This window comes from Moschus berezovskii, chromosome 12 (assembly GCF_049115385.1).
Source record: "Moschus berezovskii isolate FMDL1 chromosome 12, NW_MosBer_1.0, whole genome shotgun sequence".
Lineage (NCBI taxonomy): Eukaryota > Metazoa > Chordata > Mammalia > Artiodactyla > Moschidae > Moschus > Moschus berezovskii.
The window spans coordinates 7,946,100-7,969,070 of NC_142471.1; the positions used below are offsets into that span (position 1 = coordinate 7,946,100).

At 38.6% G+C, this 22,971-nt stretch overlaps 1 protein-coding gene and 1 pseudogene across 6 annotated transcripts in view; one reads left to right on the forward strand and one right to left on the reverse strand.

Moving 5' to 3' along the window:
- The first annotated feature begins 3,522 nt into the window (after positions 1–3,522).
- LOC129555100 (nucleosome assembly protein 1-like 1 pseudogene) lies at positions 3,523–4,700 on the forward strand (annotated as a pseudogene).
- Positions 4,701–5,330: 630 nt separating this feature from the next.
- The window catches only part of ARID4B (AT-rich interaction domain 4B), a 145,360-nt gene continuing 127,719 nt past the window's right edge, over positions 5,331–22,971 (reverse strand). For 5 of the 6 annotated variants that reach the window (XM_055425776.2, XM_055425779.2, XM_055425777.2 and 2 more), the window contains 5 exons: positions 17,375–18,589; positions 14,322–14,435; positions 11,602–11,817; positions 10,378–10,524; positions 5,331–7,092 (listed from right to left, as the gene is read on the reverse strand). In XM_055425776.2, the coding sequence (XP_055281751.2) occupies positions 6,965–7,092; positions 10,378–10,524; positions 11,602–11,817; positions 14,322–14,435; positions 17,375–18,589 (1,820 nt within the window). In that variant the 3' untranslated portion in view covers positions 5,331–6,964. Of the gene's footprint in view, positions 7,093–10,377; positions 10,525–11,601; positions 11,818–13,505; positions 13,662–14,321; positions 14,436–17,374; positions 18,590–22,971 lie in introns of those variants that run through there. The other variant, XR_016038726.1, reaches the window with a different exon arrangement.

Below are 22,971 nucleotides of genomic sequence, written 5' to 3' on the forward strand. Positions count from 1 at the left end.
GTCGAAGACAGAGGAGGTTTGTCAGGAAATGAGGTTACAAAGATGTACGTCACACAGTATTAACAAATGATAAATCGGTGTGAAGGATACCTGGGTCTCCTTAGTGCTACTCTTGCAACTTTTCTGAAATCTGAGATTATTTCAAAGTAAAATTGAGAAGAAATTGTGGTAGACTACAGCCCTAACCTGGGCTTCCCTTGTGGCTCAGACGGTAAAGAATCTGCCCGCAACGCGGGAGACCTCGGTTCGATCCCTGGGTTGAGAAGATCCCCTGGAGGAGGGCATGGCTACCCACTCCAGTACTCTTGCCATGGACAGAGGGAGCCTGGCGGGCTTCAGTCCATGGGGTCTCAAAAGAGTCGGACAAGACTGAGCGACTAAGCAGAGGACACGCACAGCTCTAACCTGCTCTGCGCTATTATACTAGAAAAACGAGAACCTTAGCTCTCAAAGCCTGAAGAATCCCCATGGACAGAGGAACCTGGCGGGTTACATTCCTTGGGGTCGCAGAGTCGGACACAACTGCGCGACTAAGCACACTGCATTGGCTCTCAAAGCTAATGCGATTTTCTCAACCTACTCAGCCTGCGTGGTAAGTCGCTTCAGTCGTGTCCGACTCTGCCATCCTATGGACTGTAACCCGCCAGGCTTCTCTGTCCATGGGATTCTCCAGGCAAGAATATTGGAGTGAGTTGCCACGCCCTCCCCTCCTCCAAGGGCTCTTCCCTACCCAGGAGTCGAGCACACGTCTTTAAGTCAGCTGTATTGGCAAGTGAATTCTTTTACCACTAGCGCCACCTGGGAAGCCCCCACCTCCTAGGTGCAAGCCTCCAGAGCCTGCTTTTGCCCACCACCTCGTTATTCCATAGCCTGTCATTCCTTATTTTTGTTATGCCTTCCTCCACTGTTATCCTCCTCTTTACCCCTCATTGTCACCAGCAAAATTGTACCCATCCTTCAAGGCCCAACTCACTTGGTAAAATTCCCTTCTATTTACAATAGAGATGAAATAGTGTCTCTAGATACAAATTGGTGTCTTATTCATCCTGTATTCTGTATCCCCACTAACCATACCTAGTGAATATGTGGTAAATGGACTTTGAAGTAATAAAAGATTAATATTAGGTTATCATTAGGTAAGTCATTGACTCAGTAGTTTGGGTGGTGAAAGCAAGCGACCTTGAATCTTTGGGGACAGACTTGCTATTTTTGGAGAGCTGCTTAACAAGTCACTGGGAATGTATGTGACCTTTTTTGTAGTCCACATCAGATAACATTATGGAAAACCATTATTTGCTTGGCCCTGATTTTGCTTTGAGTCCCTCAGTTCAACTTCCAGTAATTGTGACCTTGTGTTACCTCACAAAGAGAGAAAAACTCCATATATGCAACTTGAGCATCTCCATCTAGTCTATACCATCCAATGAAGATATTCTGTTCAATTTTCTTTCAGAATGTCTTCCAGTCAGATTCCTTCCTCACTCTAACATTCCAAGAAGCACTTCCTCTCCACACTAGCCTACGCATTCTACTTCCAGATGAATCTGTTAAAAGCTAAATTAAGATTTGCATCTCCTCTATGTTACCATCACACCGATCATCACGTTTCTTGTATGCGCATACACTGCCCTCGTTAAAGCTCTTATGCACCATATAATTTAGTGCTTAATTTTATGATCATGTATATATATTTATATAGATAGACAGGCTTCACAGGTGGCCAATGGTATAGAATCCACCTGCCAAGCTGGAGACACAGGTTCAATCCCTGCATCGGGAAGATCCCCTGGAGAAAGAAATGGCAAACTGATCCAGTATCCTTGCCTGGGAAATTCCATGGTGGACTACAGTCCATGGGGTCTCAGGGTTGGACATGACTTAGGGACTAAACAATAACAACAAATATATATTACTTCCACAATTAAATCATGAAACTATTCCTCTGGGAGATATACCTCTTATACATACAAAACCCATCATACGATGTTAGACAAAATTCCCTAAATAGTAGCTTAAGTTTAGAAAAAGGTGGAGAAATGGCGTTTTGAATTTCAACAAAGAATGAAAGGCAGCCCACACTTCCTAAGGAAAATGGTTAAGTATGAAAGAGACATTGGTTGGAGATAGTTAAAAAATGACCCACACTGCTGTTAAGAGCTGTTTTTTAACCATTTAGAGATCACCAATGCCTTTGAATAGTTTCTTAAACTTTTAAGGGCTTTTTCATAAAAAAATACAAATACATTTGTGAAAAAACGTTAGGGGTTTCATGAAATCTACTCCACTGTCCCTAATCTCCCCAGGTTATTAAAATTAACAAGATCTCACCCTCAGGTTATTTCAGTAGGAAAAAAAGGTTTTGGAGAACACTGTAAAAAACATACCATCTTAATTTTATCTGAGATTGTAAACTAGTTTGGTAAAATGTAGTTTAGGTGATCAGGGGAAAAAACGTCAAATTCCAGAAATGCCATGAAATTCTCAAACTCTCTGGAGAAGCTGGCAAGAAATAGGCAAGCAAGAGGACAGAAAAACCCAACCGTATAAAACCTCAACTCCAAAGCTGATCATCATTGTCCTTTAGAGCATTCTTTCTGTAACACACCAGGTAGATGATATTGGGAGTTCCTTGAAAAGCAGGGTTTCATGATCAGGTAGAACTAAAAACAGTAGGTTAAGGAAAAAACTTCCCTAAAGTTTAAAATATGCTATTATAGCTCTAAGGGCTTCCCAGGTGACACAATAATAAAGAATCTACCTGCTAATGCAGGAGACCCAAGAGACCTGGATTCTATCCTTGGGTTGGGAAGATCCCCTGGAGGAGGAAATGGCAACACACTTCAGTTTTCTTGCCTGGAGAATTCCATGGACAGAGGAGCCTGGAGGGCTACAGTCTAAAAGAGGGGCTAAAAGAGGTGGATATGACTGAGTGATTAAGCACACACACACTGAAGTTCTAAGAAGGGAATGTGCTATATATAAGCATTTCCAAAATATATTTGATAATAAAATATCAGAGCATTTCCAAGGAAATACCAGGAATACCAGGGACTGGTATTCCAGAATCTCATTTTTGAGAAGCATTGTTCTATAGATTTAAAAACTCATCCCTTGAATGTTCAACTTCTGTGAAAAGGGTCTTCACAAAAGTGAGTCAAAAGTAAACATCTGGGCTTTTGGGGCCTTAAAAAGAGTTTCTTTTTGTCTTAAAGAAAGGATTTTCTCTTAGTGGAAAGGTCATTAAATGGGGCAAAGAACCCTATTTATTGATTTTAAAGGTTTGGAGCAATACAGTGGTTCTCAAACTAGATGCATATTAAAGTCACTGTCCACCACCTTAAAAAAAAATCAGCAGCTTTTTTGAGCGCCACCTGCTCGCTGCGCCGCCTCCTGCTTCTTCCGCCACTGCCCTGAGTCACTGCCTGCGCAGCTCCGGCCGCTCGGCTTCCCGCGCTCGCCACCGGAGAGCTGAGCTGGAAAACGAAATTTGCCATTTTTGAAAATATTTGGCATTTGTACAACATGGCAGACATCGACAACAAAGAACTGTCTGACTTGATCAAGATTTGGATGCTGTTGAAGAAGTAGAACAAACTGGTGAAGAAACAAAAATCAAAGCGCATCAGCTGACTGTTCAGATGATGCAAAATCCTCAGATTCTTGCAGCCCTTCAAGAAAGACTGATGGTCTGGTAGAAACACTGACAGGATACATTGAAAGCTTGCCTAGGGTAGTTAAAAGACGAGTGAATGCTCTCAAAAACCTTCAAGTTAAATGTGCACAGATAGAAGCCAAATTCTATGAGGAAGTTCATGATCTTGAAAGAAAGTATGCTGTTCTTTATCAGCCTCTGTTTGATAAGCGATTTGAGATCATTAATGCCATTTATGAACCTACAGAAGAAGAATGTGAATAGAAACCAGATGAGGAAGATGAAATTTCGGAGGAGCTAAAAGAAAAGGCCAAGATTGAAGATGAGAAAAAGGATGACGAAAAAGAAGATCCCAAGGGAATTCCTGAGTTTTGGTTGATCGTTTTTAAGAATGTTGACTTGCTCAGTGATATGGTTCAGGAACATGATGAACCTATTCTGAAGCACTTGAAAGATATTAAAGTGAAGTTCTCAGATGCTGGTCAACCTATGAGTTTTGTCTTAGAATTTCACTTTGAACCCAATGACTATTTCACAAATGAAGTGTTGACGAAGACATATAGGATGAGGTCAGAACCAGATGATTCTGATCCCTTTTCTTTTGATGGACCAGAAATTACGGGTTGTACAGGATGCCAGATAGACTGGAAAAAGGGAAGAATGTCACTTTGAAAATGATTAAGAAGAAGCAGAAACACAAGGGATGTGGGACAGTTCATACTGTGACCAAAACAGTTTCTAATGACTCTTTAATTTTTTTGCCCCTCCTGAAGTTCCTGAGAGTGGAGATCTGGATGATGATTCTGAAGCTATCCTCGCTGCAGACTTTGAAACTGGTCACTTTTTACATGAGCGTATAATCCCAAGATCAGTGTTATACTTCACTGGAGAAGCTATTGAAGATGATGACGATGATTATGATGAAGAAGGTGAAGAAGCGGATGAGGAAGGGGAAGAAGAAGGAGATGAGGAAAATGATCCAGACCAAGACCCAAAGAAGGATCAAAATCCAGCAGAGTGCAAGCAGCAGTGAGCAGGATGTGTGTGGCCTTGAGGAAACCTGCACTGATCTACCTTCTGCTTCCCTGGAAAGGATGAATTTACATCATTTGACAAGCCTATTTCAAGTTTTTTGTTGTTTGCAAATAAAAATGTCATATAATTTTAGTTCTCAAAAATAAAAATCATCAATATCCAGGTATCATCCCAGACCAATTAAATATGACTTTTTGAGGGTGGACCCTGAGTATTGACTACTGTTTGAACAATGCCCAGATGACTCCAAGGTGTACTAATGGGGTTGAGTGCACTAAAAGCTTAAGGGAGTCACAAAGGTCTCATTACATTAAAAGACAAGAAAAAAAAAAGCTGCTAGTAATGGTTTCAAGTGTTAAAAGAAAAAGCTTTTTTGATTTTCTTCTTTAGACAAACCTCTAAGTCATAAGTATTCATGTTCAGACTCAAGCTGAACAGTGTATGCAAAGATATAAGAATGCCTAATAACTCCTGTACATAAATCTGGTTAATGGACTTTCAATTCCTGCAGGCAGAATATTCCCTTTAAAAATATATATATATTAATCCTTTCTGATCATATATGCTGGAAAAGTATATTTCAGTCAGTCATCATACAGAAATGAACTAAAATTACTTAACCTTTTAGAAACAAAATCAAGGATTCACAAACTATGGCATTTTATTTCAGAGCCTTTGCTTACATTTGTACAATATATTACATAATTCTTCATTGTTTGCAGATCCTAATATATACTTTATAGCTTTTATTCTATAAGCTTTTCTTCAAGGTTTTGCTGTCAACAAATCTTTACAGTCCTGTACAAATTTGAATAACTTGAAACCATTTTCAACAAAATTAGTTACTGTAAGCACACACTACAAGACTGAAAATGCTTTTCTTAGAAAAGTTGAATGTAAAGGATTCTGACACGTTAGCATCTACAACAAAACGCTTCGAAATTCTCACATGTCGTATTGCCAGAAAACAAATAAAACATGCCAGCTCCATCCAAAAAAAGTACACAGAACTACAATTAAAACAGTAAAACAGTCTGTACAGTAAAGTACTGTGTATTAACAGTGCCAGGTATTAAATAGCTTGAATGAACACATCCGCAATATACAAATGTCTTACAAAGGTGTAGAATTAAATACAAGTGCCAAACAGAACAGAGATTGGAATCATACAACATAAAGTCAATACAAGTGAAAACAATTTTGCGTTCATTTTGGATTTTATACAAGGCATTTAATTTTTATAGGCCTACCACCCCAATTAGCTATTTATACTGAAAATAACCACCATCCTTTTGAGACAGTTCGTGGCAACAGCCTTGAACCATAGGAATAAAGTCTACTTGTTCCTGAAGTCCTCCTGTTGTAGCTCATAATAAAATAAGCAATACAAATGAATTATCTGTATTTAAGGAAAAAGAAACATTTACAAGAAAACACAAAAATATAACTGTTATAATTCATTATGAATAAATATACACTTTGAACTGGCTAAGTACAATCTTTATACATTGTTTAAGATTTAATACATTTTATTAGCCATTTTCTTTTTTCACACAATGTATTATATCAAAATTAAAAAAAAATACTGATTTATAGAAAAATGGCAAAGTACAGTAGTTCCATTCCAATTTGAAGGGGCATGAAAAGCCACTGCAAGACCTTTTAGCCTAATTCAAACCTGTAAACATGTTCAGTCTTTTTTAAAGAGAATCTTTAATATTTGGTTATCAGGATTGATGTCTAACATCCTGTTAACTGCAGGTTTTGAATTTATTACATGTGCTTGACTTATACAATTAAAGCCACCCTAAGGTGACTTGCTTTAAAAAACAATTAGCTTGTACAAATGAAAATAGGTTCATATTTTTTCATAAATAAATGGAAAAATATCAAATGTTCCAGCTTTAACAAAATACAAGGGAATACATATACAGTAAGTTTTCTTAACATGTTCTGGCCACCCAATGACTACGCTTACTGTATTGTCTCTACAGGCAGTGAAAAGCCTCCATTTGCCACAGTGGAAGGCCTTCAAGTTACCAGACACACAATTCCCAGACAAGTTGGAAACAATTATTGCTTGAGGAAAAGCAGTCCATTGTACTTTTTCTTCATAAAAAAAGTGCACTTAAGTGCCAAGTCAGCTTGTCAAGAAACAATTTTTAAATATAAAATAGTGCTTGTCTGATTTTTTTTTTTTTGTGCCACTGTGCAGTATAAAAAAAGACGTGGCCCTCAACAGCCATTAAGTGCAAAGTGCTTTAGCAAGTCCTGCTGTCACCTGCACTCGACTGACATTCCATTCTGTGATGCACTGGACATTGACGGTTCAGCCAACGTTAACATAACAGCAGCTGTTATGGAGCTGGATGAAGGTGAAGATGACGACGAGGATGTAGCAGCACCTGAGCAGAAGGGAAACCAAGAGCTTAATAACTAGAAAGCAGTAACACACTAGTCCTCTAAACTGAGAATCTGCTGTAGTCTCCAGAATCATTTAGCTTACTATGAGAGCACTCAATTTTTATGATACCATAATGTACACAATGGCACCCCACTCCAGTACTCTTTCCTGGAAGATCCCATGAATGGAGGAGCCTGGTAGGCTGCAGTCCATGGGGTCACGAAGAGTTGGACACGACTGAAGTGACTTAGCAGCAGCAGCAGCAATGTACACAAAGGAAAATCTACTGCATCTCAGGTAAGGAGACACTGCCAAACTACAGGAAGTAACAACAAACAAGAGACCAGGGAACGTTCCTGAACTGTTCAAAGGAAAATAAACTGTGGGCTCCATCCACGGAGATATGGAAATAAAATAAAGGCTAGACTTTCAGTAATAATGAAAAAAATGTCAAAAAGATCTTGGAACTCAATAGGAAAATCTGTAATCTATCCCCAAATCTTTTCCCCCTTCCAATTCCTACATCTTTCTGCTTCTGGAGTTCCTTATGAAATGAAATGGTGATGAGAATGGAAGGCTAATTGCTTTTTAAAGTTGGGAAAAATAACTATTACTACACATCACATCATAATGACTGTCTTTTGCTCCACTTGGTTTACAAAGCAAATGACACATTATTATTCTCCTCAAAGAAATTCTCAGTGTTAAAAATCAGCGTTTGAAAACTTACTTTTTATGGAATATATGCACAAGGTTAAAAAAAATCATTCAGAGATGGGAGATAAGGGGGAAAAGTGAATCTTCCTCTGATTCAGGACCCTCTCCGTCTTCCAAATTCCCCTTCCACTGTTAATAACTGTGTCACCATCTTTAAAACGCCACAAGAGGGACTGGTAAATTACTGCCCCAGGGCCAAATCTGGTCTGCCTCTTTTTGTTAAGAAAATCTGACTGGAACACAACTATGCCTATTTGTTTAGATCCAGCTTAACCTAGATAGCATATTAAAAAGCAAAGACATTACTTTGCCAACAAAGGTTCGTCTAGTCAAGGCTATGGTTTTTCCCGTGGTCATGTATGGATGTGAGAGTTGGACTGTGAAGAAGGCTGATCGCTGAAGAATGGATGCTTTTGAACTATGGTGTTGGAGAAGATTCTTGAGAGTCCCTTGGACTGCAAGGAGATCCAACCAGTCCATTCTAGGGGAGATCGATCCTGGGTGTTCATTGGAGGGACTGATGCTAAAGCTGAAACTGCAATACTTTGGCCACCTCATGCGACGAGTTGACTCACTGGAAAAGACTCTGATGCTGGGAAAGGTTGGGGGCGGGAGGAGAAGGGGACGACAAGAGAATGAGATGGCCGGATGGCATCACTGACTCTGTGGACATGAGTCTGAGTGAACTCCGGGAGTTGGTGATGGACAGGAAGGCCTGGCGTGCTGTGATTCATGGGGTCGCGGAGAGTCGGACACGACTGAGCGACTGAACTGAACTGAACTGATGGCAGATTTTATACATATGATGACAGGGTCCAGTAGTTCTAAAGAGACTACAAGGTTCACAAAGCCCAAAATATTTATTATCTGTCTCTATAGAAAATGTTTGCAACCCCAGTTCTAGAGGAATTTTATCTGTAGAATCTAGACACATAAAATGAAAACACTAGTAACTTCGTTTTTAAAAATGCAAGTGGAAGCATAGTACAAAGTCTAACTAGGTTTTTACACTTAACATTCTGAGATGTTCCTTATCAGTACATATACAGATCTACCTTTTTCTTTTCAAAGCTGAATAGTTTTCCATTATATTTATGAACCGCAACTACTTTAATTCCTAGCCTTTTGCTGTTACCAACAACAAAAGAATACTTAAGAGCATTATACATAAAAATTTAAGTATTTAAATATATTATTGGAGAATATAATTTAATGATTTCTATCTGCTACTATAAATACTACCATAACAAACTTCTTTGTGGCCACATATTCTTCCTTGGGACCCATTCTTAGAATTTGAGGTAGCTAGTTGTCCAAAGACACAGTCAAATCATTTCCCAAGATAATTGGGCCTGTGGTCCATCTACTTCATTTTATTATGCTTTGCTTTACTGTGCCTCAAAGATACTGTTTTTTACAAACTGAAGGTTTTTGGGAATTTTGCATCCAGCAAGTCTACTGGCACCATTGTTTCCAACAGTATTGCTCACTTTGTGTATGTGTCACATTTTGATAATTCTCACAATAATTCAAACTTTTTCATTGTTATTATATTTGTTATGGTGGTGGAAGCAGTAAGTTTTGATGTTACTATCACAATTGCTTTGGGATGTCATGAACCATGCTATTATAAAAGACTGAATTTTTTGATTACTAAAATAATAACAAAGGATTTAGAATAAAACAAAAAGTTGATGCAACAGCAGCAGGGTTTGAGAAAACTGACTTCAATTCTGAAAGAGGTTCTACTGTTGGTAATATGCCATCAAACAACATTGCAGAGAAATCATTCATGAAAGGAAAAGTCAATTGGTAGAGCAAACTTCAGAGTACTACAATGTAGTCTTATGTTAAAAAACTGCCACAGACACGCCAACCTTCAGCAATCACCACTTATCAACATCGAGGGAAAACGTCCACCAGCAAAATGATCACAATGAAGGCTCAGATGATGGTCAGCATTTTTAGCAATTAGGTATTTGCAACTGAGGTACGTTTATTATTCTTTGGGACATGATGCTATTGCACACTTAACAGACTACAGTACAGTGTAAAGTAACTTTCATACGCACTAGAAAACCAAAGAAATTCCTGTGACACACGTTATTGTGACATTTGCTCTTTCGTGACAGTATGGAAATGAACCGACAACATCTTGGAAGCAGGCCTGCACTGTGTTTCAGCAGCCCTGTCAGACTAAAACAACCCCTTCTCTCAGAGTCTAGCCTCTCTCACTCCCTCTGGCCCTTCAGGTTCAGTGACAATGTTACAGGCACTCCGAATCTAACACAACCCACCCAATCACTGCCTTAGCAATGCTCTACCCTGCTCACAGTGCTTTGTACTACCTGACATATTACTAGTTTTTTTGGGGGAAGAAGATGATAAGCTCCATGAAAATGAATATTATGGTTTGAGATACTTGTTTTAGATAGTCTTTCCATTTTATAGATGAAGAAAATAAGCCAGAGTGGTTATTGCCTGAAGAATCACAGACACAGTTCACATGAGCCTAACTGTCGAGTCAAAACTCCTTTGTGTTTAGGTAAAGTAAGGTAAAAACACTTACTTTCTCTTTCTTTCTTCTTTAAACGCTTTCTCCTCCGATCTATGGAAGCTACTTCAGATTTTAATGACAGATAATGTTTTCTGATTTCTTGCAGTTTTTCTTGAAGAATTGTGATGCGTTCAGCACTTGTCATATTTTCCAGGTCCGCTGTGAATTTAAAACTTTCATTAATATGCATTTGTGAACAAAATTTTAATATATAACAGAATATATATTGTGGTTGCAGAATGATCTCAAGACAGAGAAACTTTAAAAAAAGGCTTATAAATATTGTTCACTTAAGTTGTTTTCTCCCCAGCCTAAGTAAATGCCCAGCACTAATACATGCAAGGTAATTTTTGAATGAATGTGTAGAATTAAAGATCTTATGACCTAAGCAAACATGGATGTTAAAATTTCCACATTTGCGCCCCACCCCCGAAAATATCCACATTTGTGTACAGCATCACCATAGTACATCACTAAAGATTATACTTAGAAATAAGACTGGAAAGACACCAAAATGTTTAAATTGCATGTATTTTTAAATGTTAGAACTCTGGACAAAATTTTTTGTCTTTTTTGTTCTTTTTTTAAATTTTTTAATAAGTATGCATAACTTTAAAATTGTTAGAAAAATTTTCAAATGCTCTGAAGTAATTTTCAATCTCCCAAGAATATTTCCTTGCATGAGAAACTCTGAAGTAGTCTCTTTTTATAAAGAAAAAAAAAAAGCTTGTAATGGCTATTTTTCAGGTATACAAAGGTACAAAGAGTAGTATAAGAGAGTCACATGTACTCATCCAGCTTCAATAATTAGCAATTCATTGCAAATTCTGTCTCATGTATACTCTAAACAATCCACTTCTTCCCAGGAGCAACACTAGATTTCTTATAGTAAATTTCTGACATTATATCAGAAATATCTAGTCAATGTTGATATGTGCCTCAAATGCCTTAACATACTGAGTAAAGTACGTCAGACAGAGAACGGGAAATATATGACATCATTTATATGTGGAATCTAAAAAATGACGACAAATGAACTTACAAAACAGAAAAAGACTGACAGAGAACAATCTTATGGTTGCTGGGAGGAGATCCGGATGGCGGAAAGGGATAGTCAGGGATTTTGGGGGACATGTACACACTGCTGTATTTAAAATGGATAACCAACAAGGGGGAAAAAAATTACTGGGAAGAAGTTTCTGTTGCTTCACCTCTGAGTTAGCATATGTCACTTACACATCTGAAAACTCCATTTGTAAACTTTGGGTAATCGATTACTGGGTTCCTTGAGGTCAGGATCCTTATCGCCATTCTTTCCACATTTTCCTGGAGACTGCGTCCTAGCAGGAGATTTGGTACCATGAGCCTTCATCCCAGTGGAAACTGATTTGATGGGCTGAGTCTTAGTTACACTTTCACCAGCAGAAAGTTCTTCACTATCACTACTATTTGCTGGAAAAAAAATAATTTTTTTTAAAGCATTAGTAAACAGAAAAGTAATCATAATTTGTTACAGATTTTAGTGGACAATTAAAAAATTAACCATTTCAATTCACTACTTCAGTAAACAACTTGCTTTACAGACCCTGCCTAAAAACTTGGAAAATCATCAAGTATAAACACAGCAGCACATGAGTTAAGGAAAACAAAAACTCTTCTTACCTGAATCGCCAATAATGTATTTTAAAAAAATACTCAAAGTAATCTTTCATTATATCTGGTAAATTACCAAATATGCGGTAATTATTTAAATAGCTTTTAACTCTACTATAATATATATATATAGCTAGATAGTAGAATACAGCATTTTTTTAAATGAATCATATGAAAACTTCTTAATTTCATATTTTAAATCGTGTACATGCAACACTTTCTACTTCTCTGGCCAAATCAATGACGCACAATCATTATATACAATAAAGAATTCTTTGAAAATAAATTCTAAATTTTAATATATACAATGATTTCTTAAGAAACTCCTACATCATAACCTCTTGACTAAAATAAATCATAGGTTTTACCCTGATAAATATATTCAGTAATTTATGAAGAATTCAGAGTCTATGCAATAATGTTAAATCTGCCTCTGCTGATTAAAAGCTGATTAAAACCTCAACAAGGTGTCAGTGTGTGTGTGTGTGTGTGTGTGTGTGTGTCTGTGTGTGTGTGTGTCTGTGTGATTAAAAGCTGATTAAAACCTCAACAAAGTGTCAGAGTGTGTGTGTGTGTGTCACACGTGTTCAGTCTTTGTGACTTTATGGACTGTAGCCTGCCAGGCTCCTCTGTACATTGAATTTCCCAGGCAACAATACTGGGGTGGGTTGCCATTTCCTACTTCAAGGCATCTTCCAATCCCAGGAATCGAACCTGTGTCTCTGTTATCTCCTGCACTGGAAGATGGGTGCTTTATCACTGTGTCAACTGGGAAGCCCAAAGCCTCAGTACCAGAATGGAAATCTAACATCTTGACACGTGAACAGGTGATGGAATTGCTATTTCCATAAATTCCCTCTTTCTGGATACAAAGCATTACTGTAGATTCTATGAGAATTAATTGACTAAATTATTTTCAGAGAACTGTTTCCTCATTCTGATTTACCAAGATATAAGTCCAATAATTAAAATGGAAGAATATATGATCAAATGCTATAGCTCAAAATTCTATGTCAACTGATTTGTTGAAAATGAGCCCTCTTGGAGAATGTCATTTAAAAGTCTTAAAGATAACAACATTACAATGCAATTAAAAAATAATCTTGAATATCCTTTCAGTTACTCCAAATGTGGCATCAGTCTGGCATCAAATTTATCCATCTTCTTTTATCAATTCTTCACTTAACAATAGCTACCCTCCAAAAAATATAGTTAAGCTCTAAAAAACTGAAAAGTATTCCAGATAGGAAAGACACAGAACAACTCCTCCCCACTGTGGTGGTCAGGAGAAAGAAACTCCACCGCTCTTTCATACATGTCTTGAAAGAATCCCTTCCCAGTCCCCCCACTGCTGCTCTGGAACCCCTGGCAACTCCTAGCTCAGCCACCCAAGGCTTGGCCCCACTGATGCAGTGGTCTGCCTCAGCTCGGCTTTCATGGCCTCGCTGAACACAGCCGCCCGGGGCCCCAAAGGATGCCATATTCACCGCCTGGAAGTCATATGGGCTCAGCAGAACTGCGGGGAGCTGGCCGCAAAACCATTTTCTGCACTGAAGTGCAGGCAAGCCGGCCGATAGCAAAGGTCAGGCAGTGGAGGTGGCAGGAATCTCCTGGAAGAGCAGCAGGAGGTCAGTGTGGGGCACCTGAAAAAAAATTCTTTACATATTTTCTGCTTCGTACTTTGTCTATGAGAGAGAGAAAAAACGTGCAGCTCTCAGGAGAAATACAATATATATATTCCTGTAGACTGATAAATAAGAATCATTGCTAAAGTCATTAGTTAGAACATATTTAACCCCAATATTCTTAGAGCTCTTGAATACACAGTTCAGGATATCGAAGATAAAGATAGTAGGCTGCAGCTATTGGAATTATAGCTCTAAAGCTATCTTGATTGTTCTCTTCTAGGCTGATTTTGCCTGAAAGGATTACAAAGCAATCAATTTCACTGTAATAAAAAGAATATATAATTCAAGTATTTCATAATATGTGATATATATAATGCAAAAGAATTTGCACATAAAACTAACAAAAATGTTGGCTTTTATATTATACTGGCTATTATTTTTTAAAAAGATTACCTGATCAATCATCAGCAATCAATACCACTGCTGAATAATAGCAAATTGCTCAATCCTAGAATCTACCTACAGTCAAGAGACTTCTGTGCGATTTTTGCAGGGGTAGAGACAACAATCAAAACATTAACTATCCCATATCCTAAATACCCTTTTCTTAAAGGGAGAAAAAAACAAGTCCACCATTATCTTTATATTTAAAAACTTAAGAGATTTCGCACTTACTGCCTTTTCCCTTCTTTTTGTTGTTTACCACTGTAGATTTATGGCTTCGTTTCTGCTTTTTTGATGAATTTCCTCCTCCCTGAGCTTCTTTCACTCTTTTCTGACCTGTACAGGCTTTGATGGGGAAAACAACTATTAAGTAACACAAAATAACATCAAGCTTGTCCCCAGCTATAAATTAATTCCACATTTTAGAAGAGTAGACTGATTCTGAAACTATACATGTTCTTTGAGATTTGTAAGTTATCACAGAAATTATTAGAATTTTAAAAAGTCATTAATGAGTTGAATTATAACACATAATAAAACTAGTGTTTTTAAAAAAAGCAAATAAAGCACTTCTCTGGCAGCTGAGTGGTAAAGAATCTGCCTGCCAATGCAAGAGACATGGGTTCTATCCCTGGTCTGGGACGATCCCACACGCCGCAGAGCAACTAAGCCTGTGTGCCACAGCTACTGAGCCCACGCTGTGGACCCCGGGCGTCGCACCAACTGAAGCCCTCGTACCCTAGAGTCCAGGCTGGGCAACAAGAGAAGCCACTGAAATGAGAAGCCTGCACAGCACAACAAAGAGTAGGCCCTGCTCAGCACAACTAGAGGAAAGCCTGCACAGCAACAAAGACCTAGCATAACCAAAAATAAATAAGTAAATAAAAACTTAAAAATAAAAAACAAATAAAGCATGCACATCCTTCTTGAGCAATGGTTAACATGTACACCATTTACAAATCCAGTATAGTAGTTCTAAAAAACGTTTCATCTTCTTGGTAGGAAGTTATTCCAAAATATTATAAAGTCTCCCTTTTCCTCAAGGATTAGCCCAAGTCTTACCTTCCCTGATGTCCAGGCTTCAATGATTAACTGCTAGTCCAAACTACAGTTTCTCTACTTCTAACAGGATCCTCAGCATCTGCTGTGTTTCTAGCTTTCTAATTATATGTATTGTTTTTCAGACTATAATCTCTTTTTCCTGAGATTTATAAAGTCTTATCTCTATTCCACTGCAGTGTCAGATACTATTAATATAACCACAACACAATCAATACTATGATAAAATTATGCGATGTTTGTTACAAAAAATATTTCTTAATCCCGTTACAATGGTAACATATACAAGACATGGCTTTGTTGGTAAAAAAATGGAACAAGCTATTTTAAATGTTTTGTTTGCAACTTTTTGGTTGTTTTTTTAATGGGTTACATCTAATTGATAACTTTTCGAAAGGCTATTTTAATATAACAAGGTGAACCATAAAGAAAGTCATTTAGATATTACCTATATTAAAGTACAGAATCTTAACCATAATTGCCAAATTTCTCTCCAAAAGACTTTAATTCTGAAGCTTTCATCTCCAAGAAATAAAAAGCTTACTGTAGGCTAACCTGGAAAGCAATCTTAAATCTAAATTGTAAAACTTACATTTTTACTTTTAATATAAAGTCATGTCTTCAATATCTGCAGACAAATTTACTCCTTTTGCAGACAAAAGGAGTCATATGAAACAGGTGCTTAAGAATTTAAAGAGATACAAATCTAAAAAATTCTGTAATATGCTTTGATTTGATAAGACAGATATATCCTAAATGAAGTTCTCAAATTGCTAACTTTTTAACCTAGTCAAGATTAAGATTCAAAAGGGCAATACTGACATAGTCTATCAGAAGACAAGCTATCTTATTTCTTGTCGAAAACACATCTCAATCTTACATAAGATATGAGGAGCACGGTGAGGATGCAACCTCTTCAGAATTATGATTAGAAGCTCATTATATTATTATTGAAAGCTTCTCTCATCATCTGCAATAAATGCTTCTTTCATCTTGAGGATATTTATGCCTGGATAATTCAATTCCGTGAGACAGTACAACACAAACATAGTCACAGTAGCTATATATAAATATTTAAATAAAGATCATTGAAATCTACTGCAACTATATCTCAGGGAAACTAGAAAAAGGAAAAAAAAAAGGTTTATGAGAGAAAACTTAAAAGTTAACGAATTTGGTCTAGATTGTATCTCTTTAAGTTTACCTATGCAATGAGTTGACTCACTAGAAAAGACTCTGATGCTGGGAAGGATTGGGGGCGGGAGGAGAAGGGGACGACAGAGAATGAGATGGCTGGATGGCATCACCGACTCGATGGACATGAGTTTGAGTGAACTCTGGGAGTTGGTGATGGACAGGGAGGCCTGGTGTGCTGTGATTCATGGGGTCGCAAAGAGTCGGACATGACTGAGCGACTGAACTGAACTGAAAAACCTGAAATCAGTATAATAAAATCTGGTATGTTATATAACATACATACCCTAGTGCTTTACACTGGAAAAGTGTGTTTCAAAGCCACGTTGTCAGCTTACAGTATACTGATTTAAAGACACCGGAATGAAGTGGTTTATAAGAATGATGTCAGAAGTATAGCTGTGGCACCAATAAAAAGGCACTAAGACTTCAGGGAAGTACAACATAGATATTGGTCCTTCAATGTGGAAGCTAGGCAACCAAGAAAGCATCAAATTCCTTTACGAACTCTCACACAGTAGTCAAGCTCAAAAATCAGTTTGACATGGTTATCTGAGGAGAGCATGGCCTGGACAGTTGGTTGCTGCAAACCCCTACAGGGAGTACTTTGGTTAAGGGTGGACGAATCCATCAATAAATCAAAATGTTAGTGAGAGACTGCATGGGACAACTGCAAAAACAATGTTACAGAAATAATATTTAAGCTGCTCATGCCATGTAGTCAACCAGTATATAATCAGTTTTCAAACAGGTCTGGATTTGGGCCTGGGTGCATTTTCTATTAAATAGCACATGATCTGGTCCACTGTGAAACGTCACAGGTGGTTGAAGTGAAAAAAACACTCAATTCTCAAGCTGTTAAACGCATCCCACCCTCCATTACCCAAATTACCTTGCACATTGCCATTTTTACCCGGTTCACACAAGTATTCCACATAAACACCTCAAGTTGTAATGAGGGACATGAAACCCCTGAAACCGTAAGGGGAGAAAAAAATCTTAAACCATGACACTGGGGCCTATGGCCTCACCTTTCTCGGGATGCTCTGCCTCAGGCTGATTGCTGCTGCTAGAGCTCACACTGGCATCAAAGCCTGTGGGCGAGCTGTTCCCTTCCGACTGCAGCTCCTGGAGCTCCCCAGCTACACTGTCCACTTCAATTGTGCTGTCGGTCTCACTCTTGATGCTGCGGACTTCTTCGTGGTTTGGGGCCAGCGGCTCTGACACTGTTACAGAAGGTGGCTGCCGACTGGCTTCCGTCACGGTGACTGAGGAAGGGGACTCGGGTGTCGTGGGAGGGGTATTGAGCACTGAATTGCTGCCACTGCTTGGAAATTCCGATTTTTTATCACTGACCTCTGCTGGCTTCTCCTCAGTGGGTTTGCCCTCTGCACCGGCCAAGGGCGGGGCGGCCAGATCGGTGTTGGGGGAGCAGCTCTCCTCCTCAGCCACAGTCTGCAGGGACCCCTCAGCCGGCCCCTCTTCTGGGGCAGGATGGGGTGGGGAGGCGGCGGCCTCAGTGTCAGAGTCTGAGAAAAGCTCCTTCAGCGTTTTCTTAGGCCACTGACCCTGAATACTTGACCAGACATCTTTTCGATCTTTTGCTCTGCTGTTCTGAAGTCTTTCATCAGAGTTATTTAAAAGTTTTATCCTTTTCTCGGCCACTTCTGAAAATCCTGAATAGAAACCAGTTGTCCGTAGAGACTTTCTTTTCTCCTCCAAACCATTGTATTTCTTAGTCGGTGTCACCTTGGCTTTGGACTTTTCTTCTTCGTCCTCATCTGAGGAGCTGTTGCTACTGTTTTCTATGCAAAGGGCGTCTTTGTTCTTGGCCTTATCCTCCTTTTTACTGGGGGAGCCACTTTTTAAACACTCCTCAGTATTGCAGTACCTCCTCTTACCACGTTTCACTGGTGGCTTTGAAGATTTATCAGCAGTGTCCTTTTTAACATCCTTTCTCTTTTTTGTGACTTCATCTTCTTCTTCATAGTCAGTATCTTCAGATAATGCTTCCATATCTTTCCTTAAGCTTTCTGGAGATTTCGACAAGGGTTTGGCTATTACCAAATCTGCGTGGACTTTGTTTTCTTCAAGCAAAGATGAACTATTCTGTTCCTCTTTGGATGTAAGGTCATTTCTGTTGTGAGTCAAATGATCAATCTTAGATTCTTCTTTGCCATGGTTATCTAAGTCTTGAACACTCGTTTCATCCTCTTGCTCACTGTCTTCAGCAGAACTTTCAGAAGCTAGAAAAAAAAGAAAAAACAATGAGTATGACAGGAATACCAGCGATGTCTTCTCTGGGCCCAGGAATATAAACAAGTATTAGCTCTTATGTTTATAACCACTCCAGGTTGCTAGGTTTTATCCTCATTTTACAACTGAGGAAACTGAGCTTCAGAGAGAAGACATTCACCCAGTGATGGAAATGTTATATATAATGACTACAGTGGAAGTGACACTACTGTATACTTTCGCCAAAACTCATCATACTGTAAACATAAAACTCGTGCCTTTCATCGTTTGTAAATCATACCTCAATAAAGCAGATTATAAAAAAGAAAGAATCTTCTCCAAATTTATGAGCAGAACACAGTGCAGTCAGGATGTAGTTCTAGGATGTTCAAACTCCAGAGTGTATATTCTTATAGTAGCGTAGTCGTCACTTTCAATATAGAAATGACAACTCAAAAATTTTCTAAGCAATGTATTTCTACCACAGATGCTTTAAAGAACACCACAATTAACTTTATACAAACATCAGTTCAGTTCAGTCACTCAGTCGTGTTTTTGCAACCCCATGGACTGCAGCACGCCAGGCCGCCCTGTCCATCACCAACTCCCGGGGTTCACTCAAACACATGTCCATTGAGTTGATGGTGCCATCCAACCATCTCATCCTGTCATCCCTTTCTCCTGCCTTCAATCTTTTCCAGCATCAGGGTCTTCTCAAATAAGTCAGTTCTTCGCATGACGTGGCCAAAGCTTCAATATCAGTCCTTCCAATGAATATTCAGGACTGTTTTCCTTTAGGATGGAAAGGTTGGATCGCCTTGTACTCGAAGGGACTCTCAAGAGTCTTCTGCAACACCACAGTTCAAAAGCATCAATTCTTCGGCAATCAGCTTTCTTTTGTAGTCCAATTCTCACATCCATACATGACCACTGGAAAAACCATAGCCTTAACTAGACGGAACTTTGCTGGCAAAGTAATGTCTCTGCTTTTTAATATGCTGTCTAGGTTGGTCATAGCTTTTCTTCCAAGGAGTAAGCGTCTTTAAATTTCATGGCTGCAATCACCATCTGCAGTGATAATGGAGCCCAAAAAAATAAAGTCTGCCACTGAAAAAGATGTTTCCCCATCTATTTCCCATGAAGTGATGAGACCAGATGCCATGATCTTAGTTTTCTGAATGCTGAGCTTTAAACCAACTTTTTCACTCTCGTCTTTCCCTTTCATCAAGAGGCTCTTTAGCTCTTCTTCACTTTCTGCCATAAGGGTGGTGTCATCTGCATATCTGAGGTTATTGATATTTCTCCCAGCAATCTTTATTACTGGGAGAAATATACAAACATATCTATACAATTTACTCCTTAAATGTTCAATTTAGCAAAGTATAATAATAATAGCTTTTATTATGCCTTTAATATAACGTTTACTGATAAACTGTTATATACCAAGTACTATGAAATGGTTTGTGCAGATCATCTCATTCAATCTAACAATCCTAAGAGCATCTATTATGAGCCTCATTTTATACTTTAAGATACTAGGATTTAGAGAGATTAGTAAACCACCCCAGAGCTAAAATAAATAAAGATCAAATCTAAATCTCAGTCATCTGATTCCAGAATTTAGAGCTTAACTATACTACACTCTACCTGAGATATCCATATGTATCCTTTAGCTAAGTTTGTTAAATGTAAAAAAGAACTGATACAATTAAGATGGTTAAAAAATCTTTTCAATGTGTTCCTAAATAACTGAATATTTGAAATTTCCAAGAAATACACTGTTGCTTTTCAGTCACTAAGTTGTATACGACTCTTTGTGAACATATGGAGTGTGGCACACCAAGTTTCCCTGTACTTCACTATCTCCTGTAGTTTGCTTAAATTCATGTTCATTGAGTTGGTGATGCTATCTAACCATCTCATCCTCTGCACCCTCTTTCTCCTTTTGCCTTCTATCTTTTCCAAAAGTTGGCTCTTTGAATCATGTGACCACAGTACTGGAGCTTCAGCTTCAGTATCAGTCCCGCCAGTGAATATTTAGGGTTGATTTCCTCCTTTAGGATTGACTGGTTTGATCTCCTTGCTGTCCAACGGGCTCTCAAGAGTCTTCTCCAGCACCACAATTTGAAAGCATCGATTCTTTGGCACTCAGACTTTCATGATCCAACTTTCACATCCATACATGACTACTGGAAAAACCACAGCTTTGACTATATGCTGACTTTGCTGACTTAGTCAGCAAAGGGATGTCTCTGTTTTTTAATAATGCTGTCTAGGTTTGTCATAGCTTTTCTATCAAGGAGCAAGCATCTTTTAATTTCATGGCTGCAGTCAACATCTGCAGTGATTTTGGAGCCCAAGAAAATAAAATCTATTGGTTTCCACTTTTTCTCTATCTATTAGTCATGAAGAGATGGGATCAGATCCCATGACCTTCATTTTTTGAATGTTGAGTTTTAAGCCAGTTTTTTCACTCTCCTCTTTCATGTTCAACAAGAAGCCTTTTAGTTTCTCTTCACTTTCTACCGTTAGAGTGGAATTATCTGTATATTTGAGGTTGTTGATATTTCTCCCAGCAATCTTGATTCCAGCTTGTGATTCACCCAGCTTAGCATTTCACATGATGTACTCTGTATAAAGGGCTTCCCAGGTGGCACGAGTGGTAAAGAACCTGTCTGCCAATGCAAGAAATGAAACAGACATGGGTTCAATCCCTGGGTTGGGAAGATCCCCTGTAAGAGGGAATGGCAACCCAATCCAGTATTCTTGCCTAGAGAATGCCATGGACAGAGGAGCCTGGCAGACTACAGTGCATAGGGTCTCAGAGTTGGACACGGCTGAAGTGACTTAGCATACACTCTGCACAGAAGTTCAATAAGCAGGGTGACAATATGCAGCCTTGTCAAACTTCTTTCCCCATTTTGAATCAGTCTGTTTTTCATGTCCGGTTCTAACTGTTGCTTCACGACCTGCATACAGGTTTCTCAAGAGGCAGGTAAGGTAGTCCTGTATTCTCATCTCTCTTAAGAATTTTTCACAGTTTGTTATGATCCATACAGTCAAAGGCTTCAGCATAGTCAAAGAAGAAGTAGATATTTTTCTGGAATTCCCTCACTTTCCTTATGAGCCAGTAAATGTTGGTTATTTGATCTCTGGTTACTCTGCCTTTTCTAAACCCAGCTTGTACATTTGGAAGTTCATGTACTATTAAAGCCTAGCTTGAAGGATTTTGAACACAATCTTTATTAGCATGTGAAACAAGTACAGTAGTTGAAACATTCCATGGCATTGCCTTTCTTTGAGACTGGAATAAATACTGACCTTTTCTAATCCTGTGGCCACTGGTGAGTTTTCCAAATTTGCTGACATACTGAATGTAGCACTTTAACAGCATCATCTTTTAGATTTGATAGTTCAGGTGGAATTCCATCTCCTACACTAGCTTTTTCCATAATAATGCTTCCTAAAACCCACTTGACTTCACTCTCCAGGATGTATGGTTCTAGGTGAGTGATTATACCATCATGGCTATCCAGGCCATTAAGACTTTTTTGTACAGTTCTGGATATTCTTGCCACCTTTCTTAATCTCTTCTTCTTCTATTAGGTCCTTACCATTTCTCTCCTTTATCATGCCAATTCTTGCATGAAGTGTTCCCTGGCTATTTCCAGTTTTCTTGAAGAGATCTCTAGTCATTCCCATTCAATTGTATTCCTCTATTTCTTTGCACTGATCACTGAGGAAGACTGTCTTATCTCTCCTTGCTATTCTTTGAAACTCTGCATTCAGTTGAGTGTATCTTTCCCATTCTCCCTTGCCTTTCACTTGTCTTCTTTTCTCAGCTATTTGTAAAGCCTCCTCAGACAACCACTTTGCTTCTTGCATTTCTTTTCTTGGGGATGGTTCTGGTCACTGCCTCCCATACAACCGTTACAAATCTCCATCCATAGTTCATCAGGCACTCTGTCTACAAGATCTAATCCCTTAAATCTATTCATCACCTCCACTGTATAATCATAAGGGATTTGATTTAGAGCATACCTGAATGGCCTACCGGTTTTCCCTACTTTCTTAAATTTAAGTCTCAATTTTGCAATAAGAAGCTCATGATCTGAGCTACAGTCAGCTCCGGGTGTCGTTTTTGCTGACTGTATAGAGTTTCTCCATCTTTGGCTGCAAAGAATATAATCTATTTGATTTCGGTATTGACCATCTGGGGACATCGATGTACAGAGTCATCTCTTGTGTTGTTGGAAAACTGTGTTTGCTATTACCAGAGTGTTTTCTTGACAAGACTCTGTTAGCCTTTGCCCTGCTTCATTTTGTACTCCAAGGCCAAACTTGTCTGTTACTCCAGGTATCCCGTGACTTCCTACTACTTTTGCATTCCAAA